The following is a 20,294-nucleotide window of genomic DNA, read 5'->3' on the forward strand; positions in this document are numbered from 1 at the left end:
CCATACGGCCATAATGCGTCCACCCTGGAGGGCCATACGGCCATAATGCGTCCACCCTGGAGGGCCATACGGCCATAATGCGTCCACCCTGGAGGGCCATACGGCCATAATGCGTCCACCCTGGAGGGCTATACCGCCAGTGTGCCTCTTTTTTTTTTTTGTAGGGCTATATAGACATTATGCCCCCCACCCCCACCTACAGTAATACACTTTGTCAAAAAAGACTGTTAAGGAGTAGCTGGGTCCAGTGGATGCGTGAGAGGTCACACACAATGCCACAGGGCTCAGGGTGCCCACGAGAGACCATTAGTAGACAGAATCGTCTGATCATCCAATAAGATCTAGCAGCTCCAACTGATTCGTTTTCCACCATTCACAGACAGGGAGCAACATCGCTACAGGCTCCTAAATCTGTCAAAACCATTTCTAGGTGTTTGGCTGAAGGACATTTGGTCTGATGTTGCCCATTACATGTACTGCTTTTGACACCCACCGTCACCTCAACTTGGAGTGGTGTCATGAACGACGACACTGGACTGCTATGAGGTGGATTGTTTTTAGCGATTGATCCAGGTTTAGTTTGGGCACAGACAACAGACGTTTTTGTGTCTGGAAACCTAGGCGTGAGTATCTCAATCCTGCCTTTGCTGTGGAGCCGCACACTTCCTCCACTACTAGAGTGATGGTCTGGGAAACCATCACATACAACAGTCAGTCACCCATAGTAGTAGTATGATGCCAATGACAGCTCAGCGATATGTTCAGGACATCCTGCAGCCACATGTGTTCTAAGAGGCATTTTCCAGCAGGATAATGCTCATCTGCAAACAGCAAGTGTGTCACAGGAATGTCTCCACAACATTGCCACACTTTTGTGGCTTGCCCAGTTGCCAGATTTATCATCGATGGAGCATGTAAGAGACCATCTGGGATGCCAACTTTAACAGCCTACGAATTTACACAATCTAGAAGCTCAGAGCAAATGTGGACTGATATGCCACAGGATACCATAAGAAACCTGTATGCCAACATGCCCGCCCGTATACCATCTTGCATCCAAGCTAGAGGCGGTACAACAGGGTACTAGAGCCTCTCTCCAAGTGTTCAATTTTTCACAATAAATTATTATTTTTCTCGTCTGATATTGTAAGCCCTTATATCAACGTTACAATCACACATATAAAGTTTAATTAGACTCCGGCAACTCCTTCTTGATGCTTGATTTTCGTTTTACAATGAGTGTGTAAAGCCGTACTGTCACCCCGTGGGAATATGTAGCTATACTGCCTTCCTGTAGCCATAATCTTTCCCCTGTAGGAATATAAAGCCAAAATGTTCCCCCTATAGGAATATATAGCTATAATGTCCACCATAGTAAAATAATAGTTACTCACTTCCCCCACGGTGCCTTCCATCCACCGCTGAGCCTCTTCTGGCCAACATCCTGCAAAGTGAGGCAGGCGGCGTGATGTCACTTAGAAAGCACCTACATCACTCAAGGTGTCGAGTCACGGAGCCAGGAGCCCAGTGTGGCTTCTGGCACTGGAGCTGTGCAGCAACCGCACCCAGTGTGATGACATGATCATGCTTGGAAGATGTGAGGGTGGCCAGGGCCGGCTGGGACAAGCCGCGAACTACTCAAGCCTGCGGGACGTCGGTCCAAAATTGGGACTGTCCGATCGTATCCAGGACGGTTGGGAGGTACTCAGAACCATATGAGCTCCCTAGGCCATTATTACAAGAAAATAAAAACGCCACTGAAAGCCGTAAGGACAACTTTGACAACTCTTGTAGGCACTGATTTAGTAATATTGTCTTTGTTTTGCTTGGCATACGCATTTATGAAGTTACTAGAATGTGTAGCACAGGACGACCCATGTTTGGGACATGACAAAAGGATTGTAAGCGTAGTTTGATGCACATGTTCTTGACTTGTACATACGTTATAATTATGTCTTGTGTTTATGTCTGCAGCTGCTTAAATGCATGTACATACTGCAAAACAAAACATGCCAGAGGAGAGCTCGCCAGTTACTCCATAGAAGAGTTGGTCGATCGGGCAAAGCAGTCTTTCCAAGGTAAGAAATCACTGTTTTACCAAGTAATAGCGAATAACAAAAATAACGTTCTTTTACGGTATTAAGAATATGGACTGAAACCAGATACTAGATACAGCAAGCGCAGGCTGTTTCTAAATCCCTCGATACCTTCCCTCACATATGCTTCTAATATGCTGAAGTCTATTGATCATGAACATACAAGTGGTAATTTGATTAAGGCCTCAATCAGACAGCAATATATAATCAGTATTTTGTATTTTACATCAGGATTTTTAAGCCAAACCAGGAATGAATCCAACACACGAATGGTACAAATGTTTCCATTATACTTTCCTTCTGTATGTTTCACTCCTGGTCTCTGCTTCCAAATACTGATACAAAAGACTGACCAAATACTGCCATCTCTGACCTCTGTGTATTTGGAGCTGAAGTCTCAGCGCTTACCTCCCATGTATTGGCCAGTGCTTGTAACTGCAGCACGGCTCACATTTAAATAAATGAGGTGTGCCTGCAGTTACAAGCGCCGGCCACTATATAGAGGTCAGCGCTGAGGCTTCTGCTCCGACCGCTCTGTTATTGTGGCGCTGACAACATGCGCCTGCTGAGCTGATCGGTTGGGGTCCCCAGCGGAGGACCCCGACCGAGCATCTATTGATGACGTATCCTGATGATAGATCTTCAATAGTATTTCATTGGAAAACCCCTTTAATAATTTATTTTTGTAACATTTAAGGTTTTTCCAATTCACCTTTTTAGTCACCATAAAGGACTTCCCCTTGCAATCGTTTAATTGCTTCCACAATATACTTCAATGCTTCAGTATTGCAGTGTGCAGTACTTTTATTGGCAGCTTATTAAGCCCTTCCATAGACAGGGCTTAATAGGCTGAAATCCCTGGCAGGCCTCGAAGCCTTCACAGGCTGCCATAGCAACCCATCGGCACCCTGCGGTTGCATCGCAATAGGCTGATATGGCACTGAGGGATGTTTTCCTTCATGCTAGCTGCTTAGATGCCATGACCAGCATTGATTTAAGCAGTTAAACAGCTTCGATTGGAGTTGCACCTGGCTGTCCGTAACAGCCGGGTATGGATGAAGCCCAGCTCCTAGGCCCGCTCCATTACCCCCACCACAGATATATCTGTTATGAATTGTTAAGGGGGTATTACCAATTAAAGTGTTTTTGAAGATTGCCAACGGGCCCTCTAAGATAAGGAACTTTGTGTAAAAGTGTAATATGCTTCCTGCGTAATGGACTAAAACCTTAGCCGCCATTCTCACGTGTTCTTATTGTTCCTCACTGATAGCAAGTGTAAAATACTAACCAGGCTATTCATCTCCATGATTATACCGCACCGAAATGTCACTTTGTAAAACAGTCAAACATTTGTTCCAGGTCCTCCAGGACTTGTTCTTTTTTTGCAGGTTGCTAGATTTTGCTTACACTAGAGCATAAAAATTGTCATCTAAGATAATGTAATGCAATCTTAGTAAATTAAAAAAGAAAACCGAAGTAGATAAAGCAGAAGGAACAACTGTCAGTTGGCATGGCTTTTATCAATTTATGCAAGATAAAATTTTCCCCGTAATGGGAACATATGGTACTCTGGGTTTCATTCGCTGGTATCCCTTCATCCATTTGCCGTATGATGAATTGCTTAGCATGTCCAACTTGCATCTGTATAGTGCCCCCCTTCCTCTCCTATACACAAACTCACTTTTTTTTTTCTCTCCCTGTCAAGTCGGTTTGCACAATTTTGACACGTAGATGTGACTGAATTTACAATTAGGCCCGAGGTGTTCCTTTGTGCATATTCAGCTTCAGTAATCGGTGTTTTATTTAAAAAATAACTGGTAAAAATGTGTCTTAAGATTTTGGAGAATAAAGAGCATTTATATGTGAAGCTCTACCGCTGCCAGGTAAGCCGGTCTTTAGTAGTCGCGGACCACATTTCAATTGTGCTGTCTAGTTAAAAGCTATAGATTTTACAGATCGGTACCTGTAAGCTTTTGTTTTAGTATAATGATTCACTGTTCAATTTACTCTTTTGCAGAACATGCCTTAGGCGGCAACGGTCTTAAGCTCACGTTTACTACTAAACAAACACGCAGAACGCTTACGGAAACATTAATAGTCTGCTGCAGGACTGGGCAAAAAGTTGAGCAGAAGTTTGAATATCTTCTGAAGTATTTTAATGTGCGTTCACGTTCGCCCCATCGAATATTTTATATACTTTCCATCAAATAGTTGTCATATAAAACCAGCTAAAGCACAGAAAAAAAGTCATGGAAGTTGGTGTGTGTATAATGCCCAAATGGTTGTAGACACCACTTCCTTACTTCATAGGGAGTCGCAGACTGCTGTGAATAGATACTTGGTGTTGGTAGAAGTAGCATTGCTAATAGGAGGCGACGTGAGCCTATTAACCGTAACCATACTGTTTGTTAATCGTGGTTTTAATCAAGCCATAAAGATTACAGTGTTCTTTTGGGAGATATCAAAGGATAAGCCCATGGTAGTGGCATAGATTAACTGGTGCAGATGTTGCAGTTGCAGCTGGCCCCCAGGACTTAAGATATGCTGGAAGTGTAGAAAGTACAGAAAAACGTGCCTTAAATGAAGTTATTAATGTAGCGCTCACTTATGATACAGTGTCTAAATTAGATTTTTTTTTTATGGACTAGATACATTTAAGTTATGGCTATGATCAGTGGTGGAACTAGAAGCTTTTGGGCCCTGATTCAAAATCTATAGCAGGGCCCCTTACCTATAGTGTGCTGTTTGTGACACTGGTATCATCACTGGTGATGGCACAGGCTCCAGGGCCTGGTAGCAACTGCACCCCCTATAGCTACACCCCTGGCTATTATATGATCACTTGATTTCTACCATAACAACTTAACCTTAAAGTTTTCAATAGTTTGGGTAACATTTTCCTCATGGCTTGGATTCTTACTTTATACACTTGAACAAACTGAGATCAGAACTTTGAATTATTGTTGGTTGCCTAGATGTATTTCACATTATGCGATTTATTTAAATGGAATTTAAAGATCTGTAGAACTTTGCCCAAGTTCTATATTTAGTTAAAGGGAACCTTCGGGCTCCTTCTATGGGAGTGCACAGCGGTCTGAGGAGAGTCAGATTTTTGGACTCTGCGTAGACTTCACTGGCAGACAGCTAGGGGGTGAGGGAGTATAAATAAAAGACATCCATGCAAATGTCCTTTTACATGCAAAGATAATCTTTCAAACAGCCGAAAGATTTAGTGATGTATTTGCATAAAGTGTTAATGGCTTTAATGGCCATTAACACTTTATCATCTTCATTGTAAAAGGACCTGCATGAGGCGTTAGCAGAGCCCAGTCTTTTGAAAAATAAGTAAAATGCACTCAAATGGAAAGTATTTGCTCAGTCTTTCACATTTGAACAATGGATTTTATGTGAAGTAAAATCTATCGTTCAAACAAAGTGCACGATGCCCACGTTTACGTGTAACCATTAGTGTTCATTTTTGGCCATTTGGATAAATTTTGAGCAATTAATCATTGCATGTAAAAGGGCCTTTAGTGTATAGTGCTGTTTGGAGGTGACAGAATTCCTTTAACATTCATCGCTTGGAGTCCCAGGGGAGGCGGAGTCCAGACTTCATCATGTGTGCTCCTCCATGCCAAGTTTGTATATGTAAGGGGAAATAGATATAGGTCTATGAAGTAGTTCACCCCTGCTCTAAGCAATACTAATAGTAATCAATCACACATTCTAAGCATCTCGGAAGCAGCTCTTGAGTCAGTCAAAGGGCCACACATACTAATTTGACTATGGCTGTGTAAAGGGGTAGATTCGCACAGAGCTTTTTAATTCAGCTATATTTTTGGCCTTTTTTTTTTCCTATATATTTTATTTATCTGAAAAAAAATTGTAAGGCCGACCTTTTAGGTCACGTATACACGGAGTACATGAACCAAGCCAAGAATAAAGCATATAGGGACACTCATGGCAAATTTTTGTCATGGAGAATTTTAGCTGCGGCACCTGAACTTCCCTCCCCTCTGGACTCTGCATATCGGGCACAAGGGGGCAGCATGCGGTCCCGAGGTTTCCTCTTGGTTATCAGCAGTTTTAAAGAATCTGCACATTCTCTTATGATTAGGTCAGTGGGAAGAAAATGGTGGTTGGTTCTCTTAAACCCCATTCTGTGTGCCCCTCCTCAATTTACAGGCTTATAGTATGGACCTTTACAGTGTTGTTGGCAGTATTAGGCCGGCTGCACGCCACCAGATTTGCATTGTGGAATCCGCGTCCAGCTCCGGGTTCCTCAGCAAATAACTTAGCATGCTATGGAAAAGGGATTCTTCTTGCACACTCGCAGAAACCAATAACGGTTTCGGGGAGCGGAGGAAATATCGCAGCATGTTCTATTTTTGTGCGCGGTCCATATGGATGACTTCCATTGAAGTCAATGGAAGCTGTCAGACCCGCGGCACATCCGCAATTGACATTGCGGATAGGTCATGCATACCCGTGTCATCGCCTAGTGACTGCATAGGGGGGGAAAAAGGAATCTGTACTGCGCATGACCGACAGCGAGTCGTGCGGACCATCCGCAGTACAGAGGAAGAGATTTCAGGACAGGTATGCGCGGGCGTCAGGCACAGCGTTGGATTCTGCTGCAGGCTCCCACATGAAATCTGACCCGTTTGTGTGCAGCTGGCCTTAGGCTCTCAAACTGATAGTCTGATGCAGAACTGACAGGAAAGTTTAAAAATTCACCAAAGAACCCCAAAGACTTCACTAAAATAATGTCTTGTTACCTGCTATAGGTAGATCATACGGCACACAATGCGCTGATTTGGCACCCCCACTGATCAGATTTTTAAAGGGGCCACAAGTGCTTATGTGAGCAGTACTACATCTTCAGTGTTTAGATTAGTTTCAGTCTGCTACGTACTTGTAAGCACCGTCCTTTCCGTAGTGGCAGTGCAAGGCACTGTAGTGTTTTACTCAAGTAGATAACCCTTTTAAACCACGAAACTTTTATGGTTTTGTGTTTTTTGTTTTTTTTTCTTTTAACACATTTCTGCCAGTTTTTCCCTAAATAGGACCAACAAAATTAAAAAAAAGCTATCTGCTCCTAGTTTAAAATAAGAAATAAGTCGCGTGCCCTGCAAAATCTAGTAGGTGTAAAGTAAAAAACTGGCGTGCAAAAAAAAATTTTGCGTTGGACTTAAAGGGGTTGTCTCGCGAAAGCAAGTGGGGTTATACACTTCTGTATGGCCATATTAATGCACTTTGTAATATACATCGTGCATTAAATATGAGCCATACAGAAGTTATTCACTTACCTTCCCTGCGCTGGCGTCCCCGTCTCCATGGCTCCGTCTAATTTCAACGTCTAATCTCCCGATTAGACGCGCTTGCGCAGAAGGGTCTTCTCCCATCTGTTCGGTCCGGCACGAGCGGCATTCTGGCTCCACCCCCTTCGCAGCATTGCGTAGCCCCACCCCCGTCACGTGTGCCGATTCCAGCCAATCAGGAGGCTGGAATCGGCACACGTGATGGGGCGGAGCTACGTGATGACGAGTAGAAGGGGGCGGAGCCAGAATGCCACTCGTGCCGGACAGAACAGATGGGAGAAGACCCTTCTGCGCAAGCGCGTCTAATCGGGAGATTAGACGTTGAAATTAGACGGAGCCATGGAGACGGGGACGCCAGCGCAGGGAAGGTAAGTGAATAACTTCTGTATGGCTCATATTTAATGCACGATGTATATTACAAAGTGCATTAATATGGCCATACAGAAGTGCTGAACCCCACTTGCTTTCGCGAGACAACCCCTTTAAAGATGCCTAGTCATCAAATACATCCACGGGATAGGGGATAACTTGCAGATCAGTGATCATTGGGAGCCCCAACGCTGAGACCCCTACTTATTTTTAGAATGGAGGCCCCATGTCGTCCTCTTGTCGTCACTTTGGGGATACTTCTCCCCCTACAGTGAATGGAGCGCTGTCCGGCATGCGCTGTCGGTTCTCCATTCATTTCAACGGGGCTGTTAGAAATGCCGAGCTCTTGCTGCTTAGCTATCTTCATAGTCACATTGAAAGTGAACGGAGCCGTAGCACACTTGTCTGACCAGCAACCCATTCAGTCCTCCCGTAGTGAGTTGGACGCAATACACAGGCCCCTATTCTTGGGATTGGTTGGGCAAGGCGGTGAGGGGGTTATCGTCGATGAGACCGATCACAAGTCATCTCCTATACTTTGATTAGGGGATAACTTTTATTTCTGGTACAACCCCTTTAATCGTGCCTCTCTGACAACACCTTGGGAAATAAAATGATCCGGTTTGTCCATCTTGGGAATCATTTCTGGGGTCTTAATGTTTTTCAACCCACTGTACTCTAAAATGTTCATGGCACAGAGCAGGAATGAATGGTCAAGCAGTAGATTATTGAAGCCGTCTACAGAAGACAGATGCTTTTCTCTGTGTTCAGACAGAATCATTTGGTCAAGCCCGTTACGTCGCTTTGAGCAACAAGCCACGTTAAGGAGCTGATTTCATGAAACCTTTACAAAGGCTACATTCAGCTTCGTTAATTAAGTCACTGTGAGCCTTATGAAAAGGAGAGAAACACTTAATTTACGAGCTGATTGAGCTCTGGAGCTTGCACTCTGAGTATTTAGTGATGGCATTGGTCTGTTCTGTAATTGGTATGACAAATGGGGACATTAGTGCTAGCCGTTGTGTTTATAACCCAAGACGGCTTCTCAAGTACTGCAAAGCATGCAATATATCTAGTGGAGGGAATACAGCAGAAAGCTGCTGAGTTGGATGGTTTTTCAGAGGATGATGCAAGCCACCGTGGGCTTTATTGTATGAGTTCTCATACACTGAAGGCTTCGCCTTCTGCATATCAAATGTTGAAAGTACATCTTTACTTGCACAGAGCAGAATCCACTTTTACAACACAAGGCTCTCTTTGGGTTTCTTGTAGCGCAACACAGAGCTAATATGTTCACAAGACGCGCCGTGCCTCTAAAACATGGCTGCTCAACCTTTTCTGGTCTGAGGACCACATTGTCACATTAAACCATTGCCTAGGGCTGCCGTAAAATAAAAAAGGTTATTACTATCTGAGACATTTATAGCCTATCAAATGTATATGCCATAAATGTGTGATGGATGCAAGTTCTACTGCCAGGACTCCCGCATATTGGAAGAATGAGGGTCTTGTTATCCTCCAGTAGAGGAGGAGAACATGCATGCATGTGGCCCTCTCCATTGTAGATGTTGTGGACTACCATTACACAACTCCCCTAGACTACAATGGAGAGAGCTGCATGCATTGAGAGCCTTCTTGAGCCCATATTCCTCTTTGGAGTGCCAAGAAGGGGTCATTTTCCTTATATATGGGAGACCCGTAGATGGCTACACCATTAATTGTCTGTCCCTGCTGTGTGTGACTCCCCTTCTTCCCCTCTCTCTTACATGGAACCAGTCACACACAGACAAATATTTTTGTGTCCAAATGGGCGGATGATGCAGCCCGGGGGCCATATGTAATTTGGTGCACCCTCTGACCATTGGGACACAAAAATATTTGTTTTAGAAATTGGATATTCTCATGTTTCATTGTTCAACAATGGAGGAGTTGACTACACTTACACAGAAAGACTTTCATGTTAATTCTCTAGGGTTCTATCTTAGTTCAATAATGACATCCAGTATGATTGAGCATTGTTAGGCTGGTGTCATACAAGTGTGCTGTCGCTCTGCACAGTATAACTAAAGATGGCATTGAACCCTGTCTTCAGGAAGACCTTTCCTAAGTGCTTTATGTTTAAGTCCTCCCTGATCTTGGATCAATGCCGTCCTCATTTCTCAATGTATACGGCTCCTGAGCCATGATATGCTTGCATGAAACAGACCCTAAGTTTACCATTATTTAGAGCTTTTGAACATTTTCAAAAGGTCAATGTAGACCATATCCTGACGACCATTGGTGCAGTTTGGAAAAAGTCGATCTGCTTCAGTGTATTTTGTCAGTTCTTTTTGGGTGCTGTGGGTGAAAAGTCCTTCATACCAAACAACAGATCAATGGAAGCAAAGGCTTATCCTATCAATGGCAGCCAAGACCTAGGCGACCGATCGATCACTGCAGAGATAGAATGGTCATGTGTATTTAATGTATGGCGTTGTTGTCCAACACCACCGCCTTCACAGACCAACTGTCAATGATAACTTGTTGGGAGAACAACTGTCTGAGATCTCTGTACTGTGTGTCCGGCTTAAGAGAGTCCATCATAAAGCTGAGATCTGTAAATCAGTTTATACTCTCATGAATTTGTTTTTTGCTCCTGACTTCTTTTTCGGTTTTATGAAACTGTTCCTGCCTATGATGAGTGATTCTGTAACGTGTAAACTGCATGTTTGATTCCAAATATAGAGCCGTTAAAATGTGATTTTAGAATTCCTGGTTTGTCTGCGGTAATGCAACAATGTAACTATTATGTTTGCGTGTACATGTCCATCTTTGTTAGGTATTGGGTATGGTACTTGTATATATGGTTTTCTTCTATTTTCAGAGTTTGTCTTATTTATAAGCAGAAATACAATGCATTCACGTGATTTTTGCAAAAATTACAGTTTGGGGGGGGGGGGGGGGTTGCCGTGAGATTTTGCAAACTGTGATAAAACCAGCACACATGAACACATCCTGGAGGGACTAAAGTGGAACGCTGTAAGCATGGCCTATGTTGGAAACTATGAACCTGATACAGGAAAATAATTGTATTGCTCGGGACTTACCAACACTGCTGCATTACCAACACTAACCCCCCCCCCACTTGTGAATTAGGGAACTGCATATACATTGCACACATTAGTTGAATTGAAAACTTTTGCAAATGTGGGTTCATTAAAGTGGTCGTCTCAAAAAGGCAATCCCTGTTTCATATGCCTTCTTAAGTCATATTAACATCATAAAGTGGGGTTTTCTTCTCAGGAACCCCACATCATATGTCCGGAATTGGCTTCCCTTCTCACAGACCTTGAGCTGACTGGTCATATAAATGGCTGTCCTATAACGGCCGCTGAAGGGGAAATGTCTGGTTGGCCACGATTTCCTTAACAAACTCAGCTATTTGCCAGGAGTGACCAGTTCGGGACCAGGGTGATAAGCTGTTTGCCCAGAACTCTGAAAGTGGTTCTATATATTGGCACAACTAATTTAAAGGGCATGTCAAATCCATTGACAGAGCTTTTAGTAATTACCCATGAAATCACTGTGCTGGCCACCTTTTCCTAGAACATTGCATGCCTCACTCTTCTGTTCCCCCTAAAAATGATGTCTGAGTAAATTGGCCTCTGGGCGGTTCTGTTCCCCTTGTCAGTATGAGATGTACCTACATAGTCTGACACTGTCAGCACAGCACTGTTTAGTCCCATAACATTCAGTAACTGATACATCTGCTGCAGGTAGGTACTTGGTCGGATGTGTCAATCTTTGAGTCCTGCCTAGCCTGGCACTGACAGAAAAAGTTTTGTTCGGAAGGCCCTGCTGTCTAAGGGGTTAAATGTGATTTTTGTAACTTGTGTGTTTTTGGGGTTTTTTGTGTTCTTTTTATTTTGTCAACCTAACATATTGTCATCTTCTTAGTAGTATCAGTATGTTCACATTCTCATCCTGGTAGGCCAAGTGCATAGGGCACTGGTAGAATATGCTATCCGGGCAGAGGTCCACACCTGACACATGTTCTTGCTTCTAGTTCTCTTAATGTACCACACAGGAGAACAGGCGATGCTGCCAAGGGTGAAGGCAACGAGGATTATTTCTTTCCTTTTTCTTTTTTTTTGCTCTCATCTAAGGAAACAAAAGTTCAACTGAGGCTTTTCCTTTTCTGCACTTTTTATAGTGCTTTGAATCCGAACGTTTCTGTGGGATCATTTTGACTTAATCACATGGGCTAAATTGGCTTTTGAAGATCTTGTTTAATGTAATTTTAATAGCCACATGAAGATGTGAAACTGATATTGCTACCTGGTGATTAGTTGTCCTGACCTTCTACAAGATGTTAGCCTGGCACAAATCTGAATGTGGAATGCCAGCAGTATTGTCGAATCAGCACGGCTACCTTTTTAAATTTAAAACAAATGTAGAGCATGAATATTTGGATTGCAACTAAAGAGATCGGTTTCCTTTTTCAGTTTTTGGAGTTTTAGAATTTTTTTTTTCAATTTTGAACTTCCATCTTGTAGTTTAATTTACTCTTCCCTGCATGTAGAGATGCCGGTGCACGTTAGGACTGTAGATCCCTACTTCTGTAATTCCACATAAATAAGGTCAGTAGGAGCAAAACATAAGTTCTTTCTAAATCTAAGAATATATTTTAAGGCCCCTTTACACGCAAAGTTTATTGATCAAACTGCCAAAAGATTTAGCAATGGTTTTGCTACACTCACAGATTATCACTCCAGTGTTTTCCCGCACGAGTTGTTTGCTCAGCTGAGCATGTGTTTAGGCAATTGTTATTGCCTAAACACTTCGCCTAGCTGAGCCCAGCGGGAAAACCAGCTGGTTTCCCTCCTGCAGTGTGAGTGGTCTTGTGTTCCTGCTTGTCTGTGCAGGCTTCAGTGTGTTCAGTGTGAACTGTGTTGTGTCCCTTCATGTATGTGCAGCCTTCTATATATTCTGTGCATGCGGCTGGATAATGAGGTGTCTGTGCAGTGTTCATTGTCTTCAGTGTGAACACTTTCATGCTCCTGCGTGTCTGTGCGGCTCTCAGTGCATTTGGCGTGAACGGTCTTGCTATGGATCATTTACCATCTAGGGCTAGTTAGGTCCTGAGGTTCCAGCGCAGGGCTGCCCTTTTTGGGGCGATTGCCCTGCTTGCAGGCAGGTATCCTGGGGGTTAATGGTCTCGTTAGAGTAGGGACTGCGAAACAACGAGGACCCTTGAAGTGGGCTTGCATCTTAAGTGACTTGGCCAATGCACAAACTAATTCCTGGTACTTATTATACTAATCCCATCTGTTTATTCGTGCAGGTATGCTGGTGAGTGTTTTGAGCATTTGTCAGTCAGTGTTTTATGTCTGCTTCTCTGTTATGTACACTGTTTCCGCGTTCCAGTTTGAAGTTCTGCAGTCCACGTACTGGTAAGACTCTGCTGAGTGTTCATGTCCCTGGTTGACGTTATAATTGGTGTGTAATTATTGGCATTCACCCTTGTGAATCCTAATTAATACTCGGACTGTTTAAAGTACTTATCAAGCATCTGAAATACTTTAAATCAGTGACTTGCCAGAAATCTCTTATTATATTTTATTTTGACTTACATTTTGATTCCAGCTATTTGAAGCTGACATTTCGCCAGCAAGTATAAGGGGTCACAGGGCTCAGTATTTCTGGTATTTTGCAGCTTGCCCTGGGTTTTTATTGCAGGACATAGCAGGACCCATTCTTCACATGAAGGCTTAGGAAGTGGTGTGCTAATGTAAATCTTACATTTGCTTAAGGTTTTTTTCCTACCTGTTTTATAGATGACATATGTTATGCAGATATTAGTTATACCAGCTGTCCCTCCTACCCATTCTGAGAAAGTCAAAGGGGATCCTTGCTAGAGATCAGAAGAATGAATTGTAAGCTGAGGACTAGAGATCAGCAAGCGTACTCGCTAAGGCAAACTACTCGAGCGGGTAGTGCCTTATGCGAGTACCTGCCCGCTCGTCTCTAAAGATTCAGGGGGCGAGGAGCAGCGGGGAGGAAGGGGGGGGGGGGATCTCTCTCTCACTCTCTCCCCCCGCTCCTACCTGCTCATTCCCGCAACTCACCACTCTCCCCCGCCGGCACCCGCATCTTTATAGACGAGTGGGCAGGTAGTCGCATAAGGCACTACTCGCTCGAGTAGTTTGCCTTAGCGAGTACGCTCACTCTTCTCTAATGAGGACCATTTGAGGGTTGCACTATGTGTCTGTTTTGTGCTCCATGTGTTGTCATGTGACACTAGAGTACAGTATGCATTGGAACAGATCATATTTTTTCACTTATGGATTTTCATGAAATTTCTTAGAAAAAAAAAAAAACAAAAAACTTTAAGTCCGAGACATAGATGTATAGCATTTCCCCATCGTATATTATGGGTGCCATATTCAAAGTACATGAAGATTGCAAGTTCAATCCCCGCATGGTTCAGGTAGCCGGCTCAAGGTTGACTCGGCCTTCCTTCCTTCTGAGGTCGGTAAAATGAGTACCCAGCTTGCTGGGGGGCAATAAATAAACTCCCTGAAAGCGCTGCAGAATAAGTTGGCGCTATACAAATAACAGGTCCCTTTCCCCCTCCCACCTTATTCCTATAATGTACTAGAACCTAATTTATGTTCCTGGGGTTGTCATGTTTGCCCTTAGTTCAATAAGGACAAATGCAGCATTGTTTAGAAATACATACAAGAATACAAAAGAGAGAAAAAGAATCCTGGTGAATCTTAAAGTTACCAGTATTGTGCATTAGTAATGTAGATGGTGCCCTCATACACTGTTATAAACTATAAATTGTACGCTTCTCATGTGAAACAGATGCTGCTAGCTGGAAACTATTCCCTTTTGGCATGATACCTGATGGAATGAAAGAAGTCAATTTGTTGCCTTGCATTTTGTCATTAACCATCAGATGTATGCTAAATAATTTTAGCGGCATCCCCTCCAACATTCCGGAGTCTCCTCCTAACAATGTTTTAGATGCATTTTAGGAGGAATGTATGATTCATACATCAACCATAACTCTTCTATCTTTGGTTCCTGTCCAGATTCAATATACAGCTCTGCAAACATCAACAACAATCTCATCTTGGCCTTATTCTCTTTATCCCCTATGACCTTTATGTTTTTCCAGAATGTGTTTATATTTAGAAATTACGATTTTGGAAATGTATCTGGAATTTTAAACAATTTGAAATATATGATGTTTTCGTTAAGGGACTTTCTGTTGAAAAAAAGGAGTATAAAAGAGCATCATGAAACATTGTAATATTTTGTGAGACAATTGACAGTCCTATTTGCAATAATGCATAACATATACAAGTAGACCTAGCTCTAGTGGCTCGGGAGGCTCATTGAAACCCCTTGCAGTGGGATTTCTGTATTATGGCCATACACACTGGCAGCTGATATTATTGCAGTCATTTCTTAACCTTTAAAGTGCCAATTTGACAAGTGTGTTAAATGTACACTGAACTATGTGTGTGCAAATGTTCATAAATTTGAGATTTTCTGATTTCTCCATATTTTGGCTTTCCTTAAATAGGCACTAACATTTCATATAACTTATGTTCATCCAACAGCCTATGTGGGTATAATCAATCTTATAATTGTGCGAAAATTTGTTATACTACCGAAAGTCAAGTTTGAAGGGGGGGCGAAGAGGAGTCTTTCCTCCATCACCGTTCATCAGGCAATCCACTGCCTGTTGTTAGGCCTGTTAGGCATTTGGCTTCTCTAGTAACAGGGACATAGGGATACTACTAGTTACTACTTGCAACAAAGTGGCGAACAATTAGGTACCGGCTAGCTGCTGCTTGGAGCAGGGATATGCAAGGCAGTATGGGAAGTGTGGAAGAGGAAGTCCCAGCCAGCACAGTTCTGGAAGAATGACTATTTAGGACAACCCACACTTGTAAGTGGACTGTAAACAGCAGGTCAGCAGAAAAATAGGAAAATCTACATGGAAAACTCAACTATTAGAGCTCAAACTGGGTGCAAAGCAGCAGCCAGTGCTGACCTGGGCTGCTTTGGAGTTGTTTTTTTTTGTTTTTTTTTTAAAACTCTGGTACGCTTTACTTTGTATGTTTACTAAGGCTCCCAACCGTCTCTCAAAATTTAATGTAGCTCACGAGTTGCAAAACTTTGTGGACCTCTGTTGTAAAATGCAAATAAATTTACTGGTGGTGTACATTTTTCTTATGTCACACACTCATAGGGGGTCAGCAAACTAAGATTTATTATATATTTTCTTTTTTTTATTTTTTACCTGGCTAACTGATCAGTGATTTTCTTTGTCCAAGTAAAGCTAGTGGGGGAAAGCTGTCAACATTATTTAAGAAGATCTTTGGAATTGCAATGACGCTTAAGCTAAAATCAGCTAATGGACCTCCCATATGAAAAGGCCAATTTAGACACAACGATTATCGCTGAAAAGCCATCTTTTAAGCGATAATCGTTGCGTGTAAATGTGCCCATCTTTTAGTTTTCTGCCGAGCGATGGTATTCACCACTGACTCTTTTAGACCGGCAGACTAATAAGCTTAAAATTAAAATTTAACATTTATTTATATACTTAAAAAGTATGAAATAGACAAACAAACATACACATATATGTAGTGGATACTGTCTCACTTAGAGATCTCAATTCCTCAATTGAAGATTTCGGACAACTAGTGTGTCCAATTACTAGCAAGCTACTATAGTGCGTATATTCTACGCGTGCCCTCAGGTAGAGTGGCAATTTTGAATAATTCACAGGCTCTCCCGGCCAAAAACACACCAGTGGCGGTCGATTTGTATGATATTTTTTTTGACCGCAACAAGAGTTTAATAAGTTCCCTACGCGTTTCACCCCCAACCACACAGGGGCTCCTCAGGGGCCAATAGTTGTACCAGGAATCAGTTTCTGGCAAGCGGTTATGGAGAACAAGCCATCTTTTGAGCAATCGTGTGTGTCTAAATGGGCCTTAAGAAATGCTTTAACCCTTCAGCATGTCTACTTCAAATTAGACTGCACTCCCTAATTTGAAAACTGTGGGATACAAAGACAACGCGAAAAAATGGGCACCAGGCACTATAAATATTGCCGACACACTTACTTTGTCTTTATCTTTGTAGCTTCATCAGCAGATTTTATAACCATTTTTATACCGTCTCTGTGTTTCGAAGTTTTCCAGTTTGGTGTAGTCGCAATGATCTGACTGCTTCTCCTTCTCTAGTCAAAAGAACAAGGCCTAAGCCTTTTCTGCAAAGCTTCTTGGAAATGCACTTGGCAACATCATTGGAGGTTCCCATTTATATTTACGTTTGAGGCTGTTCTTTAGTGTTCTTTAGTAAGCAAAAGATAGTTTCCTTTGCCTAATCATAGGTAAGTTCAACAAACTTATTTCCACAATTTTTTTAAGAAAACGATTTTGTAGATCAATTTATTTAATTACCGCGTTGTATCCAAGAAGAAAACTGTGGGGAAAATTGACTCAAGACTGCCGATCTTATCCCAGACTTTATAGTACCAGTGCACTGAAGTAAGATACCGCAAAATGTTTAAGAGCTGCTCACCTGTTGGTAAGTTTGGTGCATGTTTGACCAGCAGATTGCTCCAGAATCGCAAATCCGAGGGAACGCCCCCAGCTCCGGATTGGCTGCTGGAGACCCACACCTAGACCACAGTTTCTCTGGCCCCCTGCTCCCACTGTGCCCGACTGTCTCCTGCTGCTAGGCGCTGCCCGACCGGGAGATATGCAGGTGCCGCTCCTGACGCCCGCTGTGCCATAATTTCCCTGGCCGCCCACCCGGCTGACAGCTGTCACTTACCACCTGGCGCTTTGCCTCGTTCCGTTGTGCCACTCCTGCGAGTCCTCCTGCTGCTGTGGCGCTACAGCGCCGCTTTACAGAACCCCAGTAGCAGTACATGGGCTGTCAGTGATCCTGGCATACCTGTCTCCCCTCCTGGCTGCAGTGCAGATTGTCTCTCCGCTGGCCTCCTGTCAGTAAACCTCCCGCTGCACACCCATCTCCCCTCTTGGATCCAGCGCTGTGTGTCGTCAGCGGCCTCCGCTGCAGTCTGTCATCCAGTCCTCCTCTGAAGCCAGCCTCACTCTAAGCATGACGGCAGCGCCGCTACTCTGGTTGGCCGTTGTGATGGCTGCATCGGCACTGTAAACCGCACTGATCTCTGGTTGGCTGCTGTCCCTCTCGGGCGGACGGTGTCACAAGCAGTCTTCTGCCGGCGTGCAGCTAGCCAATCGGCAGCTGTGGGCGGTACCCAAGTCTCCACCTGCACATAACCATGTCTCCACCCATTATTTCCGGTGGAGACAAGATACAACTATACCCAAGGTCGGATAGTCCGAAATGTAAATGTTTTTTTTCTAAATTGAGTCTTGACTCCATTGATTTGTGCAGACTTGAGTTCGGCATACCAAAATGCAATTCAGTATTCAAACAAAATGACTAGCGTTGATTTTATTGGCATTAGTGTGGGGAATGCAGACAATTCAATTTGGTTGTTAGTCAAACACTGAAAATTAGTATGTACTTGAGTTTTATCAAGTCCAATTTAGAATGAATGTGTGTATTTTATGAAGTCTAAAGTGAACCATCTTTATCCCTTCAAATAATCCGCGCCTTTTACTACTCAGTAATGTCAATAGAAGCCTCCCCATTCACCCTCTTAAGAATTTATAGGCGCGTTGCCATCGCTACAAGCCTTGAACTCCCGAAATGGAGTTTGAACATTTTGAAGAAGCTGCGCTCTGCACCTGACTGCACAATTGTCTTCATCGCATTGGTACACATTTTAAACAATAGCACAAAGAGCCGAAAAGTACTGTGGCAAAATTGCTAATTGGAGCAAGTACACTAGATATGCTTTCTATTCTTTGTATTTTACATGAAGCGGTTGTGTAGTGCCGTAAATGTGTATTCAGTATTCTCACAATACTGATGCTGCCTTTTCTTGTCTTCACATGGAGTTGTCATGGTCAGGTATAAAGTATGCTCAATGAAAATAAACGCTTTATTATCCCCAGTTACATTTGTTCGTAGAGTGGAATACAGTTTATTATGATGATTTACGGTATAAAACCTGATGGAAGCATTGTACGGTTAATCGTTATAGTTCATAGTATTAACATATTAGCAGCTTACCCTAAAAAATGTATAGCAAATATCAAATAGCATTTTGAGCATTACCATTGACTCATCTGATTAATCTATTAGCTTCAAGCCAAGGTCAATCAGCAATTAGGTTGCTGTCATGTGCAGCTTTTGTTCACTTTTTTAATGCATTTTTGAAGCCAAAACCATCAAGAGAGAAATCAAAAAAGTCTAGTAGTATCAGTAGTTTTATACTGTCATCTTGTACGATCCACACCTGCTTCAAGAACTGAGCAAAACCTGCCCGTTTGACACATTGAGTTGTTACACACGTTCGCCATGGCTGCTGATGTTCACGATTTGCTGTTAGTTGTCAGGCTACACCTGGGCTTGCGACTTTTATTTTGTGCTTTGCAGTGAGTCCCACAAGTTAGTAGCGGCCCGTAACTTTTGCTTTTGAAAGCAATTTCACCTTCTAGTGAAATTCCCATTTGTGAGCCCAAGTACATCTTATTTTTTTCCTCATTTGCAAGTTTGCCAACCCATGGTCTACAGTGGGTAAGTTTAAGTTGCTCATTATCCTTTTAGGCCCAATGTCCAGGGGTAGATCTGATTTGCATAATTTGCATGGAAGATTCACAAATCATGCCACCCATAAGGATACGTGGGCGTCTATAAATTAAATTAAGCATGGAGATTTGATTTGCAGAACCTTCGGTCCGGGAAAAAAACAAAACAAAAAAGCACAGTATGCTGTTTCACTGTGGATCCCACACGGATGGCTTCCATTGAAGTCAATGGAAGCCATCCAATCCGCAGTCCGTCTGTAATTCAATTGTGGACAGGCAGCGGATTCCATTGGAAAGCAGGAGCTTTAAAAAAAAATAAATAAATAAATAAATAGAATCCCTACTGCGCATGTACAGTGGCGCGCCGGACGGCGCTTCTGCACACATCTGCAGTAAAGATCCGGATCGGTAAGCACTGCACCTTGGTCACGGGCAGGATCTGATTCCACTGCGGGCTTCTGCATGTGGAATCCCACCCGCCCGTCGACATGAGGCCTTAGGCTGCCTGTCCATGGGCGTTGCGGTATCCTGCGGCGGATCTCCACCGCCCGGGAACAGGAGCCGACAGACGGATCTCCGCTGGTCAGCCTATCTGACAGATAGGCTGGCCGTGGAGGACCGCAGCAAATCGCAGCATGCTGCGATTTGGCTGTCGCGAGCGGAAAATCGCACTGATTCTCCGCTCGTGGACAGGGAGGAAGCGCTCTCCATAGCGTTGCTATGGAGAGCTTTCACTGCGTTCCCCGCGGCCGGATTATCGCCGCCGGGAACACAATGAAATCTCGCCTGTGGACAGGCAGCCTTGGTTT

At 43.3% G+C, this 20,294-nt stretch overlaps 1 protein-coding gene across 1 annotated transcript in view; it reads left to right on the plus strand.

Annotated features, from left to right (window-relative positions):
* The window catches only part of CDKAL1 (CDK5 regulatory subunit associated protein 1 like 1), a 596,376-nt gene that overhangs the window by 203,560 nt on the left and 372,522 nt on the right, over window positions 1–20,294 (plus strand). The window contains exon 8 of the mRNA XM_066579425.1: window positions 1,975–2,078. Within this exon, the coding sequence (XP_066435522.1) occupies window positions 1,975–2,078 (104 nt within the window). The remainder of the gene's footprint in view (window positions 1–1,974; window positions 2,079–20,294) is intronic.

Source organism: Eleutherodactylus coqui, chromosome 9, assembly GCF_035609145.1.
Source record: "Eleutherodactylus coqui strain aEleCoq1 chromosome 9, aEleCoq1.hap1, whole genome shotgun sequence".
Taxonomy (NCBI): domain Eukaryota; kingdom Metazoa; phylum Chordata; class Amphibia; order Anura; family Eleutherodactylidae; genus Eleutherodactylus; species Eleutherodactylus coqui.